The sequence below is a fragment of the Delphinapterus leucas genome, chromosome 11, assembly GCF_059928025.1.
Source record: "Delphinapterus leucas isolate spDelLeu-1000000601 "Yukka" chromosome 11, BTC_Dleu_Yukka2, whole genome shotgun sequence".
Classification (NCBI taxonomy): Eukaryota; Metazoa; Chordata; class Mammalia; order Artiodactyla; family Monodontidae; genus Delphinapterus; species Delphinapterus leucas.
This window is the reverse complement of record NC_143139.1, coordinates 70,850,181-70,873,012: the sequence shown is the minus strand read 5'-3', so window position 1 is coordinate 70,873,012 and position 22,832 is coordinate 70,850,181. Positions and strand designations below refer to the sequence as shown.

Genomic DNA, 22,832 nt, shown 5'->3' with positions numbered 1-22,832 from the left:
CTGCCTAACAGTTTAATTTAACAGGCAGTTGGTGAATAATATCTTGTACTAACCTTTACCAAAGTTAGGTTTTTAGTTATTAAATTGGATTTGTTTCTAATGAAATCATATATGTTAAAAATGTATGACTGAGCATTAGCTATACTGAACCATTTAACAATTAAGACTGATGATAATTTTGAAATACCTGTATTTTAATGATAGTATTATGAGTTTTTTCACTGTATAAAGTTATATTAGGAATATATCATTTTATATTTTTAAATTAAAAGATCACCTAGAACATCAGAAAAATTTGAGAATTTATATTGCTCATAGTTCCACTACTGTATCATTTTTTTGTATGACCTTATACATGCTTATATATTTTATATACTTTAAATTATAATAAACATTATATGCTATATTTAGTAGATATCAAAATATTTCATTTTTTATTCATCATACTTATAAATATTCATGCAGGAAGTTACTGTGTTTGGGTGATTAAATCACTAGCTTTTCTAATTTTTGCTATTGCTTATAGTGCTGCAGTGAACATCTTCATTTACATCTAACAGAGATATTGTCTTAAAGGGTATTAAAATCTTTGTGGCTTCTGCTAGGATTTTCCATATTAGTTTTTCAAATGGTTATCCTAGTTCACAACATTTAAATAATTTTATCTCACTAGCATTATGCTTTATAATTTTCAAATAAATTTGCCCCTTTGGGTAAAATGTTTTAATTTGTTTTCTAGACCTTAGAGTGCTAATGCTATTCAAAGTTTCTGTTACTATTAAATTGGTAACTGAGACATGTAGCTTAGAGAGGCTTAACATTGGGAAGTCTAAAATAAGCTACTCTTAGAAATGTACTTTTTAATTCATTAAGAGATTAAAAGTGAATTGACTTCCATGTAGCTCTTACACAAAAGAAGATACCATTTTAACTAAGATATAGAAAAGGATATTATATACAGTTTTAGTAAATTCTTTGTTCATTCTATCCTGTGTTTCTTTAATAAGTGCTGAATTCCCTATAGAAATTCCTTAATTTTCAAATACCTTAATCTCTCCAATACATGGCTTTATAGCACTGAAGTTTTTTTTTTTTAATATAAAGTCTAGCTTTATTTTTTAAAAGATTTTACAAGTCTGTCAACCTCAAACATACGTAGGTGAATTATTCATATCTTCCATCAGATGAGGCTTACAGTTTCAATCCCTCTCAGAAAAAATAAGTAAAAAATAAATTTTTTCACAAATATTTATCCACTACATTACTCAGCTTAGTTCTGAAATTTTCTCTCTATAAATACTTTAACACAGCTGCTAGTGGTAGTACTGTTGTTGTACAGCTGCACATGGCTATAATTTTAAAAGCATGTCTTATTCTTGCTAGCTCCCTGGTTTGGCTCCAGGGTCCAAATCTTATAGAGGAAAAATAAAGGTTAACTGGGCTGCCAGAAAAGCACACTGAATGCATCCTGTAGTGCTCTGTGACAAGCCAGAGAAGAAGTACAGCCTCCAGCAAGGTCCTGTGGAGAGGCAGCTCTGAGGTGGTTTAAATACCTTTGTTTAAGGTGTTTCCTTACCTTGGAATGACCTCACTATTGCCTGTCTTCCAAAGCCAAGGTTCGAATGTCAACCCCTCAATTCTGAACAGAGACATGAGAAGCTTCGCTCCAAATTCTGGAACTCCACAATACATCACTGAAGTTTAAAAGCTTTTATTTCCTGGTGCCCTTTTATCTTTGTTTAAAAGTGTCACTTTTTTAGCTTTTTCCATGCAGGAATTGATTGGTGTTGGACTGTTACCCTCTCTCTAGGACACTCTAAACACAAGAATATAGAGTAGACTAGTGTCTATTGCAGCCCCTGTGATGTGCCTCTTTTCATTATCAAAGTTTAGCACTAAAGAGAATGGAGAAGAGTTTTTATGTTCCTAGTATATCTGTATTTACTGCAATTTTTTTTTCTTTTCTTCATGGTGCTTAGGGTTGCCTGAATGAATCTCTGTACCACAATGGTTTCCTAACACTTTTAGCTTCTTTCAGTAACATTACTGTTAGCTATTTGATCACTGCTTGCAGCAGCTATTCTAAAATCATATACTATTTAAAGACACATACAGAACAAAATGAAGCACTTCTTAAAGCTGAGACAGACACCAAAACAGTTTAGTTTCAAAAATATATATATTTCTTTGAGCAAACTCAGTTATAAAACTCAAGCTTGTGAAGCTAGAAAGATAGGAGGTGGCATTATTGGTGTTACGACTGTTTACAGAGTAAATCACTGCTTATTAGTTCCTTAAAATAATTGGCTTCCCTGAACATATGGTTAATTGACTCTCTAAAAAAAATAAAACTACCAAATTTTTTTTCCTGGAGCATGTGTGTTATGCAAAGCGAAAGTATTAGTTTTCTCTTCTTAAAAGGTGACTAACTAATGATAATCCTACGTGATGCCTTTTCATGGTCAATGAGGGGGCTTTCGTTCTCTTTTCATTTAACCACAAACTTCTGTGTCCAAAGATAAGCTATACAACTGCATATATGAGATAAGGGTATAATAACTGATAAAATAATTTAAAGTAAAATATTTGATATTAGATGTATACAAAGGCCAGAAAAAAGTCAGGGTTAAAGAAGATACTTGGCGAAATCCCTAAATCACATGGCTTCAGATTTTACTTTTTTACTCTGAGTCATTGCACTTGTATTCACAAAGTCGTGTTGCTTCACTGTATTGCCTCTTAATACAGTTTATCTCCTTTCAGTTACATGTGACACCTCCTACACTACATCTTTTACATTGTTATTTCAGTTCAGGCATACCTTGGACATATTGCACGTTTGGCTCCAGATTGGCACAACAAAACAAATATTGCAATAAATGAGTCACAGGAATTTTTTGGTCTCCCAGTACCTATAAAAGTTATGTTTACACTATACTATAGTCTATTAGTGTGCAACAGTATTATGTCTAAAAAAAAATGTACATACCTTAATTTTAAAATACTTTATTGCTAAAAAATGCTAGCCATCATCTGAACCTTCATTTTGTCTTAATATTAACATCAAAGATCACTGATCATAGATACCATAACAAATATAATTAAAAAGTTTGAAATATTGTGAGGATTACCAGTGTGACACAGAGACATGAAGTGAGCAAATGCTGTTGGAAACATGGCACCGACAGACTTGCTCGACTCAGGGTTGTTTGCCACAGACCTTCAATTTAAAAACAAACAAAACCAAAAAAATGCAGTATTTGCGAAGCTCCGTAAAGCAAAGCACGATGAAACAAGGTATGCCTGTAATCCTATGAAGAATAATTTGTGTTATCATTTGATTGACGAAACATGTAAATCCCAGAGAGATTAGGATAGGCAGCATACGGATAAGTAACAGAGCTGAGACTAGAGTCCAGGTCTGTCATAATTCAAAAGGCTCACGTGTTTTCCACAGAACAATATTGCCTCCTTACATACAATGTCTAAAGTATCTGGGATAAACTTTAGATAAGAACAGTGTGAGATTTACCAAAGTATTGTTGCATTTAGGAAATGAATCTAACATGGATAAGGCAAAGAAATCAATAACCAATAGTGAGATTGTTTCTATTTCAAAAAAAATCACTATGCTGGAGATGAAGGAATTAAATGAAAGGCAGCGGGCTGAACATTCTCAAAAAATGTATGAACATGTGAAGACTTCATTGAAGCAAGTGGAGGAACGTAATTTTGAATTGGAAACCAAATTTGCTGAGGTTTGATATTATAATTTTTTTCATGCAGTTAGAGAGTAAAAAATTAGTCATGGTAGCCATTGTATTTTTGGAAGAGGTTTGTTTGTAACTCAGAAGTAGCATATTAATATAGTGCTTGTGTTTCATATAATGGGTAAATAATATATTTTTAAATCTGAAATGTTTAAAAAGAAAGCAGGTATTTTTGTGATTGAGTTTTTATTTCTCACCAGCATTACATTATTAGATTTAATGTGCAAAAAGATGTTATTTGCTTAATAATGGAATTGCCTTCCACTACCATCCCTTCATTTAACAGTTATTATTTCTGAGTGCCTAGTACATGCCAGATGCTGTATGGGAACTGGAGTTATAGCATGAAATAAAATAGACAGTAATCTCTCCTTTCAGGGACTTCATTCTAATAGGAAGTTTTAGACTTTTGATATGGTCAAAATTACTAAATTGGCTGGTAATAATATAGTTTGCAAATATTCAATAATTTATGATGAAGTAGCACTCATAATATTCCTTTACCTTGAGAATGTGTATTTCTCAAATCATTCACGTTATTTTGTTTATTTTAAATGTCATTATATATTAATAAGATTTTATTAACTATTTAGATTTATTTATAGATGATATAGTTGAAGTAAAATATAATGAGCATATGGCATTTCAAGTAAATTAAGAATATCAGAGATTCATATCTTATTAGATTGTGAGTTGATTAATATAAATGACTTCGGGTGGGTTGACATACAACTAGAGTTTTCATAATTTGTTCCTGGCTTTTTCTCCCCTTATCTTCGTCAATCTATTCTTAATACTTCACACCCAATGCAGTATCTGGACTAATGCAAAGTAAAGAGGACTGCAGTGTGCTGAAAGGTATAATAAAAGGAAAATGTCACCAAAAACTAACGTTTCTGAACGGTTTTTGTTACTTTTTCTCAGCTTACCAAAATCAATTTGGAAGCGCAGAAAGTGGAACAGATGTTAAGAGATGAATTAGCTGATAGTGTGAGCAAGACAGTAAGTGACGCTGATAGGCAACATATTCTAGAATTAGAGAAGAGTGAAATGGAACTAAAAGTTGAAGTATCAAAGTAAGTTCATGTGGAGTTTTTAGTCATTTGATTAGCTGTGTCTACTCTAATTTGTGTTTATGAACTCTAATTACAGTGGTAAAGGGGTAGTATCCTTAGTGGCAATTGTTACTGGTTTCTTTTTATTAGAACAGGGTTAAACAATATTAACAAGATTGATTTTTAACTAGCATAAGTAATAATATTGAAGAGGAAATAACTTCTCAAGATTTACATTTTTCAGAGCCCAGGAATAGTATTACAGGAAACACTGAACTTGAAATCAAGACTCTCTGAGATCTAGTTTTTCCACATACTAATATTTTTTTGGAGGGAAGCGTTGTGGCCATTTAATTTGTTTAAACTTAATTTATTAAGGGAGGAATAATACTTATTTCATAAGGTTGCTGTAAAAATAGAAATAAAATACAGATTTTGATTCAGTTTACATCTATTAAACATATACTGACTCATCTAATTACACTTAATAACCCTGATAACAGTGTTGTTTTCATTTTACATAAGGAAACAGTTTATTCTCTTAGAATTCAAAGTATCAATATATGTAAGGAGGAAATACTGTGTATACCAGGTAGATGCTGTCTAATCACTCTTTTGTAATTATGTGTTACTTCATTAGAAAAGCATGAGGATCCCTGAGTTGATCTGTCTAGCACAGATAATTAGTAAAAAGGGTTTATGGCTTACCCATAAAGTTATAGCCACTGTTTTAGAGTCTTGATAGTCCTTTTGGGAATATCAGTTATTCCCAGCCCTTTTCACTATGAATGACCCAATTTTTTATTCTTCCTTTCACCTCATGTACTTCATCTTTTGAAGTAAACTAATTTATAATTACTCATTTTGTTATATTTTAATTGGTGAAAACTTACATAACTGGCGGTAAGAGCTTCTAATCAATATGAGGAAACCTGACTTATCTGTTATGCTGAACTAAAGTTATTCCAGCCCAAAGTAAAATGCATTTTATTTTACCTGTTTAATCTTATCAAAATAGTCATATAGGAAATTTAATAACTTACCATCAAGCTCCACCCTTTTTTTGCAATTGTAGTAATTGTGTAATCTCTTTTTCACATTTCTGGTAACTAGCAAATTAAGGCAAATCAAAACATACATTAATTGATCTAGGGAACCTGGCAATTTTAAATTTCTGTATTCTTAACTGTACAGTTTATCAAGTAAGCCTACTTAATACCTTATTCCATCTATACCAAACCATGATAATAAGCATCTCATGAAAAAAAGTGTGAGAGAGGAGTTCTTTGACCATATACATTTGGAAAATGCAAAAAATGTACAGGTTGAAATAATTTTTTACTCTAGAACTTCTCAGAGCATTTGATATGATATGTATATGAGTCTTCAAGGGAGAGGAATGTTGGGAATGGAGTATTTTTTACAGAACATTTGTTAACTCCTCATGGAATTATGTTTCATGAAACAGTTCAGGAAACTTTAGTATTTCATACAAAGAAGAGATGCTGCAAACTAATGGCTTTTCCAAGGGTCTAGAAATTTGAAATTTTAATATTTATTTACTTAGAAAATGTACCCAGTTGTATCTGAAGTATCTTATCACTTCCTAGACTAAAAGAGATTTCTGACATTGCCAAAAGGCAAGTTGAAATTTTGAATGCACAACAACAGTCCAGGGAAAAGGAAGTAGAGTCCATCAGAATGCAACTGTTAGACTATCAGGTATGTGCAGTATTAACTCTTCTATATAGATTCTTTTCTTTTTCCTAAATTTACATTAGATATTGGGATGATTTTGTAGTTTTAATCAGAGGATATATCAGATAGAGGCTCCTATTTTTGTTAGTTGTAAGTTGATTAGAAAAACTCGTTAATTTGAAATGCCATTCATAACACAGAAAAGCATTTAAATGCTTACAGATGGATTGTGCTGGCTGCTGATCAAAGTCCAGACAGTGAGGAGAAACATGTCTTTCATAACAATATTTTCTCTTGTATTTATATATAGTTTTTCACATATTCTCACACTATAAGTTTTTTTAGGATTAAAAAACCCCACATTGTCTGCATTAGTATTATTATCAATACTGTTATTAATATATGGAAGTTTTCAAGAAAACAGTAATATTCCAACTGTTAGATGCCAGATTTAGATTTTAAATAAGTTTGATTCTAGGTTTCTACACTTTTGCAATTAAAACAAGGTTAGATTTTTGTAGGATCTCATGTAGCACCCTGTTTTAAATTTTATTTAGTAAATTGTGATTTTAAAACCATGATAAGTTTCATTGGGAAAACTTGAAACTTCCTACAAACATATATTTTTTATATTAGGCACAGTCTGATGAAAAGGCACTAATTGCCAAGCTGCACCAACACGTTGTCTCTCTTCAAGTTAGTGAGGCTACCGCTCTTGGTAAGTTGGAGTCGGTTACGTCTAAGCTGCAGAAGATGGAGGCCCATAATTTGCGCTTAGAGCAGAAACTTGATGAAAAAGAACAAGCTCTCTATTCTGCCCGTTTGGAGGGGAGAAACAGAGCAACACATCTGCGCCAAACAATTCAGTCTCTACGACGGCAATTTAGTGGAGCTTTACCCTTGGCACAGCAGGAAACGTTCTCTAAAACAATGATTCAGTTACAAAACGACAAACTGAAGATAATGCAAGAAATGAAAAATTCTCAACAAGAACATAGAAATATGAAGAACAGAACACTGGAGATGGAATTAAAGTTAAAGGGGCTGGAAGAGTTAATAAGCACTTTAAAGGATGCCAGGGGAGCCCAAAAGGTAAAACATTGATTTTAAGTTCAGTATTTTCAAAAGAGTTATGTAATAACTTTGAGTTAATATGTGCCTATGTGAATAATGCTTAATATATGAACAAAATTCCATGTATAATTTATTAATTCAGGTTTTACAAATTAGGAGTTTGGGCTATTTGGATATCTTTTTATAAATAAAATGAGACTCCTCTAAGCCATGGTTTCAATAGAAATGCTTAGATTGTATAATATCAAAGAATTTTAAACACTCTAGGAAAGTTTATATATTAATTAATTACTAGTTATAATTATTCTTAAACATTATAGTGGTTAGTTGAATTCTACTCTTCATAATTATTATGTTTAAAATTATTTACAAGTAGTAGGCCCACATTTATTTTTTAATATAAATTTGTTTTTGCCCTCATTTGGAAGGAATTAAACGAAAAATAATTATTTTGAAATTAAATTTTATTCTCTAGGCTAGAAACATTTAAGATTTTTATTTATGAAAGTAAAATGAATGTTGCAATTACATACATACACTAAGGACCCAGTAAATATATGAAAGTAAATGAATAAATGAAAGTGAATGTTAGTGATATCCATTCCAACATCATTTGAAAAATGTTTTATGTTAAGATCCCACATATTAGAAAAGTCTGGAAATTCTAAATAAGCTTTTCCTTGTGGAACAACCAAGGATAATTTTATATCTTATTTTGTTATAGAATGTCCATTAATTTGAATTAAAATCATTAAGATCAGTGGAGAAATATTTGTTTATATAGTATTTACATTTGTATGTATAATTTGTAAATCTTCAGGTAATCATTTGGCATACGAAGATAGAAGAACTCCGTCTTCAAGAGCTTAAACTCAGTCGAGAATTAGTCAAAGATAAAGAAGAAATAAAATATTTGAATAATATAATTTCTGAGTATGAGCATACAATCAGTAGTCTGGAGGAAGATATTGTGCAGCAGAATAAGGTTTCATTTTATATTTACTTTCGTATTTGTTGCTAAGATTTTTAACATAACAACATTGCATGGGTGACTACATTATTTTCCTAATTGAGTGTAGCTCCCATTATTATTGTTATAAAATATTCTGTTTCTTATTTTTTAAACTATTCTAAAAATACATATTTATTTAGTTGCATTAATAGTCTTAAAGGAATAATTCATAAGCAAACTTATTTGGTAAGTTAATTTTTATTTCAATATTAGTTATTTGACTTTTCATGGTTACAAGTTTCTACTGGCTCTCACTGATGGAATAGGAGAAGGCAGCTTGGTGTAGAATAAAGCACAAAGGCTTTGGAGGCAGATGATATTCACTAAGCACATGCTTGCTTGCTTCAGAAATTCTGTTGTTCCTTCTGCTTAGATTGTTCTTACCCCAGGTAACAGTATTGATAATGCTTTCATTGCCTTCTGGTCTTAGCTCAAATGTCTTACCTTATCAGTGAGGCCTTCACTAGCCACTCGGTCTACAACAGTAAATCTTATCATCAAGATTCCCTGAATAGGGATTACCTAGTTTCATTTTACTCCATAGCACTCATCACCCTCTGACATATTACATACTTACTTGTTTATTGACTATCTCCCCCTCACTAGTGTATAAGTTCTGTAGTGAAAGGTACTTGGTTTTGTTCACTGCTGTGTTCTCATTGTCTTGAATAGTGCTTGCCACACAGAATGTGTCATTAAACATGTTTTGGATGAATGGATGGATGGGTATATGGATGGATTGAAATCCTGACTCCATATCTGCCTGTCTCTGTGATCTTAGAGACAGGCAGATATGGAGTCTGAATTTACTTTCTTTTTCATCTCTGAATTTACTTCCTTTTTCCATAAAATGAAAATAAGAGTGACCTCAAAGGGTTGTTGTGAGGATTAAATAAGAAAAATGTGTGTAAAAATTCCTGGTGAGTATCTCTGTGTGTGTCTGACCCAAACTGTCTTTTTCAGTTTCACGAAGAAAGACAAATGGCCTGGGATCAGAGAGAAGTTGAGCTAGAACGTCAACTAGATGTTTTTGACCGTCAGCAAAATGAAATATTAAGTGCAGCACAAAAGGTATGAATGATTAGTCTTGTTTACTACTCTGTAGCATGGCCTATAATGTTAACAAATAGAAATATTTTCTAAGGTCGGTTGGAATTTTAATTGATGGTATCTTTTTATGTTTCAACTGTAAGTGGAGTTTAACCATGTCATGTCATATAGTTGTAAAAATTAATATTGTTCTTCTTAATGCTGCAACTGCTTTTTTAAAAAAATTCTATTTCTCAATAGTTTGAAGAGGCTACAGGATCACTGCCAGACCCTAGTTTGCCCCTTCCAAATCAACTTGAGATTGCTCTAAGAAAAATTAAGGAGAATATTCGAATAATCCTAGAAACACAGGCAACGTGCAAATCACTAGAAGAGGTAATTAGAAGAATTTGCATTTTGATTAGTGCATTATTAGGTATGCTTGTGGCATTTTCTAAGCAATATTTTTAAATGAGGATGAAGCATAAAATGATGAATCTGTTGCTTATTCTGTTCTCCTTTTTTATTCTCCTATAATGTTTCTAGTAGCTGATAAAGAACAGCAGATATGGCTAATTTGAAATTACTCTCCTTTTAATCATTATTTGCCACTTTTGGGCATGTTCTTCAGTTGCTAGCGTGAAAGGAAACAAAAAGAGCATTTGACTGTAGCTTTATGAGCAATGTATTTCTTTCCTCTCTATGATCAAGAATTGTTTTCATCCTTGTTTATTTTTATGTTTTATTTTGAAGTGCATGTTTTATACTCTGAATCAATTTTCAGTTTATTCCTTTTTGTAGATAGTTAAAGGGTTTGAAGGTAAATTAGAAATTATTTCTTAGTTTAATCTAGGTCTTAAATTTGGTTAATAGACGATTAGATCTGTCTTCTTTATTAAATTCTACAGAAAATAGTATAAACCGAGTATGTTTAGATGTCAACTAAAATGAAAATCATATTAACTATAAATACATTTAAAATAATTTTTTAAATTGTGCACTTTTAAACCAACTGAGAAAACTTAGATTGTCTTCTGTAATTGTAAATTTGTTGTTTATATGTATTGCCGCTGAGTTACTAGATTTTAAATATCTGCCTTAATTCTGTTGAGGAGAACACACTTTCTTCTGTTTTGTTTTGATAAGCTGCAGATTTTATAATAGTGACCCATTGACTCAGGCCACTAAAATTCCAATTTTTATACTTTGTTGACTTTATAGGTTACTCTTCTAGTGCTTTAATAGTCAGTGGACCAAAATAAAAGGAATGGTTTATTACATTTTCTTTCTAAATCTATCACCACCACACATTTCTAGTTCTAAATCTATAAGACCTAAATAAAGTACTGTAAGTAAATTTCATTTTCATCATAACAGTGAAATTTCTAACACATGTGATAATCTTACAAATAAGTAAAATATACATGTAGATAACTGCTGTCACATAGAAATACAGTCGATTAACCTTATTAAGTATCATTTGGCTATTATAAGTATGATGTGAAAAATAAAATGAAACTCCTTTCCTTGCTTATAGCTAATTTGACTAAAATTCAGATGAAGCATTTTTAAAAGAAAAATGTATTTTTTTATGATTTGATCATTGCAGAAGCTAAAAAAAAAAGAATCAGCTTTACGGTTAGCAGAGGAAAATATTCTGTCAAGAGACAAAGTAATTAATGAACTGAGGCTTCGATTGCCTGCCACTGCAGAACGAGAAAAGCTTATAGCTGAGCTAGGAAGAAAAGAGGTGGAACCAAAATCTCATCACACATTGAAACTTGCTCAGCAGACCATTGCAAACATGCAAGCAAGGTTAAATCAAAAGGAAGAAGTGTTAAAGAAGTATCAACATCTTCTAGAAAAAGCCAGAGAAGTATTTTATTATATTATGTTATGCTCTTTTATTTATTATGATGTTTTTTAGACAAATGCCAAATACTGTTCTGCCCTGAAGTGGTATTTCATTTCTTGTTTTCAAATGATTCTATTCAGGTATTGTTACTTTCATGTGATTGGATTACAGATCTGTCAGTAAAACTGGCAGTTGTGTTATGGACCGACTAAATTGCTAAATTAGGCTTTCATGGTGAAACTGTGTGATTTTGAAAAATATCATTTGAGTTAATAGGTAAAGACTGAGGCAGTAAGTTAGAATGAAATCTGTCACACAGGTATCAGTGGAAATCAAATTTGCTAGAACTTGGAGGGGAAAAAAAATCTGACATTTAAAAATTTGCTAGAAACAAGTTAAAAGCTGATGGATACATATTATTCTAATATTAATAATAAATTATGCTCTAAGGCTGGGCTTGTCAGTTTGAACATGTGCTAGGGGAAATGTATACAGGTATAAATAAATACATGCAGATGTTGTTCCTTCCCTATCTCATAAGGATTTTAGAAGGTAAAGATAAGAAAATATTTAAGACCTTTAGAATGTGAATTTATTTGAATCATAATATAAGATATAGTTTTGATTTCTTGTAAAACAGGAACAAAGAGAAATTGTTAAGAAACATGAAGAGGAACTTCATATTCTTCATCATAAATTAGAACTACAGGCTGATAGTTCACTCAGTAAATTCAAAGAAACAACTTGGGTAAGATTCTAAGAACTTTGTTCTATTCTTTATTGATTTTTGAGACCATGCAATTGAAAATTTAGCTCTCCCTTTCTTTTTTTTTTTTTGGACTAGAAGCCATCCTACCTTTTTTTTTTTTTTTGCCAGAATAATCTTCTGAAGACACAGCTGTAATCATTTTTTTCCCTAAACCGACATTTCTTAGTAGCTTACTGCTGCCTACCAAATCATGTTTATGTTTCTTAGCCACGTACTCAAAGCCTTCCATTATCTGACCTCAATCTTTCTTTTCAAATCTGCACATTAAGTTTACCTGTGTCTAACTGCTTTCCATGTTCTGAATTCAGTTCATTCTTGCCTCTTTTGATCATTGTATTCTATATGTGCGAAATGACCTTAAGCAAACCTTAGCTTCCTCAAGCCTTAACTCATTAATTCAATCAACATTTATTTATTGATCCCCCACTACATGTAGGCACTTTGCCATATACTGGGAATACAAAGAATAAGATCTATATTTCCTATCTTCTTTAAGCCTTCATTACCTATTAAATCATTACATTTTAGATTTGATATTATATTTTGATCATTTAAGGAACCAAGTTAAAATTATGGAGTAAGTATGGCATTGCATTGTACCTGCTCATGGCTAATATAACCAACCATATTTCATAGGATTTAATAAAACAGTCTCCTACTCCAGTTCCTACCAACAAGCATTTTATTCATTTGGCTGAGATGGAACAGAGAGTAGCAGAACAAGATGACTCTCTCTCCTCACTTGTGATCAAACTAAAAAATGTATCTCAGGATTTAGAGAGACAAAGAGAAGTCACTGAATTAAAAGTCAAAGAGTTTGAAAATATCAAATTACGGTAAGTCTTAGAAATGTAGATATTGGCAAATGGGAATAATGATATAATAAAGATAAATGTAAGCATTTGTTATGTCATGCGCTGTTCTAAAAATGTTGAATATATTATCTCATTTTATACTACTTGTGACATAGCATATTCACTCCATTTTGCAGTTAGGAAACTAGGCTATAGGAAGCCTCAGTTACATGCCTAGGAGAAGATGGGAAAGCCACGATTTGAATCTAGTCAGTCTGACTCAAGAGCCAACTCAGATTCTTATATAGAATCTCATCTTTAACCTTTTTAAATTTCCATTTTATTATCTAAAAAGTGAAATGACGGTACTTACCCTGGCTCTTTCAAGGTGGTTATATAAAGGCCAAATGATGATGTATGTGGAAGTAATTTGAAAATTGTAAAGTAACATATAAATATAAAACTTTTATTTACATACCTATAACAGTTTCTGGCATACATTAAAGGCTCAAATATTTGTTGAATGAAAAATTAACCAATCTTTTTTATTAACCACAGTGACGGTAGAGGGCTCACAGCATTCTCTATATTAGCGATTCTAAACATTGTTCAACCATTTATCAGAATGTGTATTTTAAAACTAAAATAGGTTTATATTTAGGTATTTTGTAATCATTGTAGAACTATCTCTCTGAGGCTCAGTTTCGTATCTGAAAAAAATAAGAAAGCTAACTACTTGACTTATAATTCCATTCCATCTCTGAAGCCCTTATTAGAACCTTTGCTTCTTTTTTCATTTATCCAAGATGCTTCTGACAAAACTAACACTATTTGTGCTTAAGAAGCTGCTACTTTAAATAAGTTATTCTCTAAGAGAAAAGAGAATTAGCAATAGCATATGGTATATTTTCAATCTAATTTTCCCCATTCTGTTAAATTTTATACATGAGATGCTATTTTTGATATAGTAAGTTTCTGTCATATTTTACAGCACAAAATTTCTTGCATTTTGAATCTAATTCCTGGATGTAGAAAATAATCATTTTTTTGACATTACCTTGTATATATAATTTTTTGCCACATGAAATACTTGAAGTTGTTGTTTTGTACCTTACCATGTCATTTTAGCCTAAAATTACACTTCTATTCTCTGTGTGCACATTGGCATACATATTTTAATGTGTCTTAAGAAATTATAGTTCTTTGTCATTTTTTTAGTGAAACCTTGTATTTTTACACTTTGATGATTATTTAAAGTGACTTAAGTTTTTGCTGTAAACAACAAGTCTCAGAGTGTTTAATACCTGTTCGTGGTTTAACAGACCTTCCTCTCACTGATCAAAGTTTAATCATTTGAATCTCCATATTGGTGACCTTATTAATGCAGTGTCTATATAAGCACAGTGAACTGGATATAATTCAGTTTATAAGGGTAATTAATACTGACTGAGCAGTAGAATTAATTGAATTAACTAAGTCTTTTGATAGTATCTACTTCTATATAGTATACAACTATAGATAGAGTTATAGATACAATACTAGTGACTTTAGAACCATAATACATGTGATTTCTGTGAAGGTTTATATTTTGTCTTTGTAACATGTTGTTATAGGGCAGTGGTTCTCAAGCGGAAGTAATTTTGCTCTCCTCTCCCCACTCCGGGGACATTTGTTATTGTCTGTAGACATTTTTGATGAACAACTAGGAGGTACTACTGGCATCTGGTTGGTAGAAGCAAGGAATGCTGCTAAATATGTTTTAAAATGCCTAGGACAGGGCTTCCCTGGTGGCGCAGTGGTTGAGAGTCCACCTGCCGATGCAGGGGACACGGGTTTGTGCCCCAGTCCGTGAAGATCCCACATGCCACGGAGCAGCTGGGCCTGTGAGCCATGGCCGCTGAGCCTGCGCGTCCAGAGCCTGTGCTCCGCAACGGGAGAGGCCACAACAGTGAGAGGCCCGCAAAAAATAAAATAAAATAAAATGCATAGGACAGTAACCCCCGCCCCAATAAAGAATTATCCAGTCAGAAATGTCAATAGTGCCATGGTTGAGAAATCCCTGATACAAAGGAAGCAGTCACATCTCGCAGGAACCATAATATTTAAAGTGTTATTTTGTTCACTCTCTATATTATTTCATCTAGAGCCACAAATTACTTGATGCAATTGCTGCAAAAAATAGTAGAAACTGGAAGAAAAAACTCTATTTTATGTTAAGTTTAAGAGTAGTTAAGTAGAATAAAGAATTGTTCATCTTTTGGATTTGGATCAAATCTTAGATTTTAAGGATGCTGAGGACCAAACATTTGTTCTTTGTAAAATTTGTGTCAATCAAATTGTTAATTGCAGCAACTACTCTATTAAGTACATATGTTTGCTTTATATTAGGCTCCAAGAAAATCATGCAGATGAAGTGAAACAAATAAAAGCACAAGTAGAGGATTTGAGGTGTCTTCTGGCCCAGTCACAAAAAGAGTCGCAGAGTTTAAAATCTGAACTTCAGGCTCAAAAAGAAGCAAATTCAAGAGCTCCAACAACTACAATGAGGAATCTAGTAGAAAGGCTGAAGAGCCAATTAGCCTTGAAAGAGAAACAACAAAAAGTAAGTAACAATAGAAAATTATCAATATTTAAGAAAAACATGTGGTAGATTGCTTTTACAAAAGATTTGTAGAAGATGATAGCATGTATCTCTCTCGTAATAAAAAGTATAAGCCTTATCTTGAGCAGGGTTGGGTCTTTATAATTCTTTTAAATAGCTTTATAGATAGGTGTTGTTTTTAAGTTCAGATATAGTCTAATTTATCTTTTTATGTTTTCAACCTGATTTGTGGGTTAGCTGTAGGAAATAAAGGGAAATCTTCATTACATTATTTATTTTCTCTCCTTTCCTATTAGGATTGTATGTTACTGAGGCTATTTTGAACAATTTGAATAATTGAAAAATTTTAAGTAACTCTGGGGATTAAGAGGGAGTTAGGATAAGAGGAGGAAAGATTAAAGAAGGAGATCGCAGAGATAGTGTTATGAAAAGGAGTTGGTCAGTGGATTAACAGATTTATTAGTTTTTTTATTTATCTCATTTTATATACTTAACTGTTTTAGAAGGTGCTGCTGTTTTTCTGTGCTAGCTCATGAAATTTATTGGCAAATTTTAAGTCTTCTAATCTTGTAACTTTCCTTGTCTACTTACATTCAATTAATTTCACATGGAAGTATGTACTGAGTAATTTAAATAAATACTTCAACTTGGAAGTTTGAAAACAAAACATGCCTGGGTTTTGTAGTACAGATTGCTTGATTCGATGCTGGGTTCTCACAATTATTATTATCAAGATTTTGAATTCACACTCAATTTGGAGATAATTGAATTCACTTACTAAAGGAAATTCATTTGAAAAAGTTGGGTTGTTAGTTTGTGAATTCTGTTTGATTAAACACATGGTATTTTAGGAAAACAGTTTAAAGTAATAAAGCTTATGTATATTTTGTATTGCTTATATGAAATACCAATTTTTTAAAAATATTACGTATGTTGTAACTTTTAGGCCCTTAGTCGGGCACTTTTGGAACTTCGGGCAGAAATGACAGCAGCAGCTGAAGAACGTATTATTTCCACGACTTCTCAGAAAGAGGCAAATCTCAATGTTCAACAGATTGTTGATCAACATACTAAAGAGCTAAAGGTGAGTATCGACATGTGCGTTAATATAACAGAATTCCTGCTAATTCCCATTGGAAGAGAATCCACTTGGATATATAGTAATTTTAATAATGAATAGGGAATTTATTCTAATGAATTATTGGTGGATATACACATGTCCACACAGTTGGGGTTTTTTAAAATAAATTCATTTATTTTATTTATTTATTTTTGACTGCTTGGGTTTTCATTGCTGTGGGCAGGCTTTCTCTAGTTGCAGTGAGCAGGGGCCACTCTTCGTTGCAGTGCGCAGACTTCTCATTGCAGTGGCTTCTCTTGTTGTGGAGCATGGGCTCTAGGCGCAAGGGCTTCAGTAGTTGTGGTGCACAGGCTTAGTTGCTCTGTGGCATGTGCGATCTTCCTAGACCAGGGATCAAACCTGTGTCCCCTGCGTTGGCAGGCAGATTCTTAACCACTGCACCACCAGGGAAATCCGACACACAGTTTTGAACACTAAGCATGTTTATTGTACTCACTGAATAGCATTTTGGGGATTAGCAAAGGATAGGCCATTATAAGCTATTTCTCCTAACAGAATTAAATTTAAGAAACATTTTTCTTAGGATTTTAAATTCTATATTGATAAGCAAGATAGGTGTACAGATTCCTTTGTTTTGTTTTATTTCTTTTGCCTTTTCAGAATTTTCCTTTTAGTTTTTGCTAAGTTCATAATATGAGTTAGTTAGCTTTCCCTTTTTAGCCCCTGAAATAGTTTATGGAAATCATGTGGTCCTTGACATTTAATCTACAGAGCTGCCTAACTTTAAAGCCTTTTTTTGAAGTTATTTATTATTTTTTGACAATGTATTTTATTATTTTCTTACCCAATTGTTACGTTTGGAACTGTATAAAATCTTTTCTCCAAAACATATACATTTAATGATGATTTTCAAATTTCTTCACATAAAGTTTCATATAGTATATTTTGAGTAAAATGAAAAATCTACTTTATATATGTTTTGTTTGTAATTTTTATTTGCTCTTCGATTATTTGTATATACCCTTCATCGCCATTAAACCATATACCCCTCATTGCCATTAAACCATGTAAGGACTGGATTTTAGTCAGATTTTTAAAATCTCTTGTGCCTATCAAGATTATTAGCATAGTTGACAGTAAAAATCCATTCAGTAATAAATTTATAAATAGGTATAGCCCTTTGATGATGTCTTCTTCAGTACCTTTCTCTTTGCCTGAAATTTCTTCTCTGAATTCTTTACATTCTTCCAGTCATTTTTCTTGAAGCCTTTTTTGACTCTCCAGGAGAGTTTGTTTGTCTCGTAACTGCACTATAATACTACTAGTTTCCTATTAGTGCTATTGGTAATCCCTTTTGGCCTGTAATAATTTATTCAACAAGACATATAATAAGTACCAGTATTCCCATCAATGTTACTATATGGGACAGCTAAGAACTCCTTTCTAGTGGCTTATATATACTGTCTAGTATTGTGAGCTACCCTTTTATGTCTTGTCTTTACAAAGTAGATTAGAAACTACTTAGAGTAAAAGATTTTGTTTTATACTACTCTTATGCTTCAGTGTTCAAAAAAGAAATTGCTGTGTACGTTGATATGTACTTATTTTTCTAATAAATTAATTCAGCCATAATGAAACATTTGCTTATTTGATAAAATTTTGGTTCTAGGTGTTTGTTAAAGATGAATTGCTTTAGACAGCTTCTTCATGTTTTGTTTTTTTTTTCCCCTCAAAGTAAACTTGGTTCATTTGAAATGAAGCTAGAAAAATTTATGTAGTTTGTGGTGGTTTTCTTTGCATGTATGTGCTTAAAAATTTAGACTGAAACATTCTTTTTAGTAAGTATTAATGGTGTACTTTCTCTTTTATTGTTGCTTTTATCATTGATACTTGCTGAAGATTCATGAATTAAACCTTTCTTTATCTTGTATTAGTCACAAGTTGAAGATTTATGCGAAAAAATTTTAAAACTTAAAGAAGCTCTTAAAACAAGTAAAAACAGAGAGAACTTACTAACTGATAATTTGAATGACCTAACCAGTGAACTACAAAAAAACCAAAAAGCCTATAATAAAATGCATAGCGAGAAAGATGGAATTGATCAAGAGAATGATGAACTGAAAAGGCAAATTAAAAGATTAACCAGTGGATTACAGGTAATTTTATATTTAATTGTGATAATGTTTTGATTTATAATATACAGGTAGTAGCTTTATTCCCACTTTTTAATTCTGTCTATAATATTTGCTGAAACTAGCTTTCACATCACTTTGATTAATGTAGTTGCTAATTCTCTCAGTGACCTTTACTGTATTTGTAGTTTCAGGGTAGCATATCTTATTAAAATACAGAAGTAGCTACTATGTTATTCTTAAATATCAATAGTGTCATTTAGAAAGCATGGTTAGCTGTAGTCTCAGAAAGTTTCTACAACTGGAGTATTTGTTGTGTATTTTGTTTGATACTTTTTTATTTGTAAAATGTAAAAATACATCTTATTTTTCAGGGCAAAGCTCTGATAGATAACAAACAAAGTTTAATTGAAGAACTCCAAAAGAAAATTAAAAAGCTAGAAAGCCAACTGGAAAAAAAGGTGGATGAGGTAGAAATAAAACCTATGAAAGAAAAGGTACGTGAAGAAATGTACTGATATGTTTAAGGTAGTGATGGACTTAGTTAAATATGTAATTGAAGAACAGATAATTCATTGATCTGAGGACCTGATACATATACCATAAATGGTACTGGATAACATAGAGAAGTTTAAGACAAGTTTCAGTCCTTTAGGAATTTACAGATCGGCTTGAAGAGACACCAATAATGTAACTCTTATTCAGAAATTACTATATCATCTTCCTGACGTTACAGTACATCCCAAATCCCTTCATACCATACATACCCAGCTGTATTTATCACTTTTCTCAATATAATTGTTTATATAGATTGGTTTATATAGACCTTTGGGAAAGAAAGCTGGGCATTTTTATTCTACTATCTTGACCCACATGTGTCTTTTTTAATCCTTCAATGAACTGGACTATTATTTCAGGGTAAACAAAGTGACTTGGAGTATATTCAATATTTGCAGTAATAATCAATAACCAACCCACTCATAAATTGATTCTGTAATGTGAGAAAAATAGCTTAAAATTTTCTTACATGTTAACTAGTGAGCTATTTTGTAATAAAAATTACTGATAGACATAACCCAAGGAAAAACTAAAACTGGCTAAAATCCACATAATTAAATATGTTGTAAATAATAAACTGGAGACAAGATATAAGTAGCATTGACAAGATCAAAAGTGACCTTGGAAATATTGGTGTTAGTAGTAATGTTTGCCCCTAAAGAAAATCTCAGTGGAGGAGCCATAGTTAGGAAGAATTTTTATTGTAACGTTTACCCAGAAAATATTCATATCTATAAGATAATTTCAATAACATGAAAGAAAATTAAGTATCTTTAATGGCACTGAATAGAAAATAGGTAATGGGATTAAAATGTTTTAGTAGGGTATGTTGTAGAAAAACATTTTCCTTATGAAAATTTATCATTGTCAGTATAATTTTGATCTAAATGTTTGCATTTATATACATGGAACCACAACATACTTGTCAGAAGCTTTGCTGGTGAAAACTGCAAGGTCAAAATGTCCTTACTCTTCAGGATTGCTTTCTTTGCTGCCTCCCTACTTGGCCATAAGTCTAATCCTTGGGTACTAGTTCCTAACCTGATTCCTATCAAAATACCTCAGTAGCCTTGTGGCTTTGCCTAGACCTCTAACTTCTGTGCTTCAGTTTATTTCTCCTTAAAATAGAAATAATACTATTTGTAATTCCAGCTTCTCAAGATTATTTTGACATGAAATGAAATAATATATGAAAGTCTTTGTAAGCCATCAAGTCTATACCAGGGTATGATATTAGAAAAAGAATGAGAACACAGAGAGCTACAATAATATTACAATCTATATTCAGGAATTTGTTGAGACTATTCTTTCAGATTCCGCAGCACTGGTCATTTCTAATTTTTTTTTTTACTCAAAAAATGGTTTCATATTGAAATTTCAACACCTTTTTCTCTGTAAACAATGTTTGAGGGGCTTCCCTGGTTGCGCAGTGGTTAAAGAATCCACCTGCCAATGCAGGAGACACGGGTTCAAGCTCTGGTCCGCAAAGATCCCACATGCCATGGAGCAACTAAGCCTGTGCGCCACAACTACTGAGGCTGTGCTCTAGAGCCTGCGTGCCACAGCTACTGAAACGTGCGCACCTAGAGCCCGTGCTCCGCAACAAGAGAAGCCACTGCAATGAGAAACCCACACAGTGCAACGAAGAGTAGCCCCCGCTCGCCACAGCTAGAGAAAGCCTGCACGCAGCAACAAAGACCCAACGCAGCCAAAAATAAACTAATTAATTTTAAAATTAATTAATTTAAAAATTAATTAATTTAAAAAAGAAACAATGTTTGAGGCCTATCTATATAAGATAACAAAACCCACCCCCAGTCCTTGCATTCCTGTGTTTCTTACACTTCTCTGCTTGTCTCTGTAGCATTTATTACTATCTGACATACTAGAAATTTACTTATCCATGTGTTCATCTTTTGGACTGTTAACTTTGATGGCAGGAACTTTGCTGGTTTTGTTTATTTTTGTATCCTCAGCCACGGGGACAGTCCCTGTCACATAGTAGATGTTCAGTATTCATTGGATGAATGAAAATTTTAAAATGCAATAACATTATCCTGAAATTTATGATAAGAAGCTATTGGTACAGAAAATACAAAAAGAGAACTTCTCGTCCTCTCTTCTCCTCTTTTCTCCCCCAGTCAAGATCAGACTCTTGGTGACATTTGCCTTTGTTGTTTTTCTGTTTATTTTTAAATTACTTCAGTCTTGTTTCCCTACTTCACTCCTACTTCAGAGAGTAATATCAGATGGAATAGAACTGCCCAATCTCTACAGAATACACCATGCTGCAGAATTGTTTACATATACCTTTTGCCCTCAACTAATACTTACATTTCTGGAAATACACAAAATTCCTTGTATGTATTTTAGAAAAAATAGAAGTTAATAACTATCAAACACTTACTGAAGTTTTTTACATTTTTTTAAAGGATACATGTTAGCTGAACTAGATAAATAAGGTAAAAAATTGGCCAGTATGGGAGAAGATCGTTTTGATAGGGCTACTTATCTTAGTTGGGTATTTGACTTTAAACTGTGGCTTTTAATCCTTTCAGCCCCAACATTCTCTTTTATAGTAAATACAGTGTTTCATAATGTCCCCTTTACTATTCCAAATGAAATTTTTAGTTAATATAAACTACCTACGTGCATAATTTCAAAATTTCACTGTAAATGCCCTAAATGAAATATGAAGGAGAAACATAGAAGGAAAATAACTTATAAAAATAATAAACATATTAATATATTTTTAATAATTCACCATGTAAATGCTTCATAGAATACATAATGAAATAGTCATGTGCTTCCACCTTTAGGAAACATCGATGTGAATTCAGAGCTACAAATGCAAACTAATACAAATGTGGTCTGTTGGCTCCCCACATGTCACAAAGGCATTGCCATTTGTTAATTTGATTTCCAAAATGGTAAACAGTTGTTTCTGTAGTTCTCAGCAAAATGACGTCTGTAGTCTTTACTTTTATAAGACTGCTGTATTCCTAGAAAATTCAGTACATAATAAAACCATTAAAAAATTGCTTGGTGGAAAGGACATAAATTCTTAGCTCAGACAATTGTGAACAGAATTTTTAACTATATGAATGTTCAGTAGGACACTTGATATTTCTTCAGTACATTGGAATGTTCTGCATTACATAGACTTTCCTTGGACACCTTATCTCAATTATAACAAACCATAACACCTAGCCCTGAAGTATCCTAGTTCCTTCCCCCCTTTTTTTTTTTAAAGCACTTATCACCAGCTAACATACTTCAAAAAATTTTTTTTCTTGTTCTTTGTCTGTATTTTGCTCCCTTCCCCTAATCCAGCCAACCAACCAACCAACCAACATAAACTAGACTGTAATACCCATGAAGATAAGCCTTTTTTGTCTGGTTT

At 32.2% G+C, this 22,832-nt stretch overlaps 1 protein-coding gene across 2 annotated transcripts in view; it reads left to right on the top strand.

Moving 5' to 3' along the window:
- Positions 1–22,832, top strand: part of CEP290 (centrosomal protein 290) — a 100,782-nt gene that overhangs the window by 51,106 nt on the left and 26,844 nt on the right. For both annotated transcript variants that reach the window (XM_022552458.2, XM_089921088.1), the window contains 14 exons: positions 3,553–3,758; positions 4,695–4,846; positions 6,436–6,547; positions 7,160–7,615; positions 8,418–8,582; positions 9,573–9,680; positions 9,900–10,034; positions 11,248–11,514; positions 12,134–12,241; positions 12,899–13,098; positions 15,445–15,658; positions 16,605–16,742; positions 18,674–18,895; positions 19,246–19,368. In XM_022552458.2, coding sequence (XP_022408166.2) covers positions 3,553–3,758; positions 4,695–4,846; positions 6,436–6,547; positions 7,160–7,615; positions 8,418–8,582; positions 9,573–9,680; positions 9,900–10,034; positions 11,248–11,514; positions 12,134–12,241; positions 12,899–13,098; positions 15,445–15,658; positions 16,605–16,742; positions 18,674–18,895; positions 19,246–19,368 — 2,606 coding nt within the window. The remainder of the gene's footprint in view (positions 1–3,552; positions 3,759–4,694; positions 4,847–6,435; positions 6,548–7,159; positions 7,616–8,417; positions 8,583–9,572; positions 9,681–9,899; positions 10,035–11,247; positions 11,515–12,133; positions 12,242–12,898; positions 13,099–15,444; positions 15,659–16,604; positions 16,743–18,673; positions 18,896–19,245; positions 19,369–22,832) is intronic.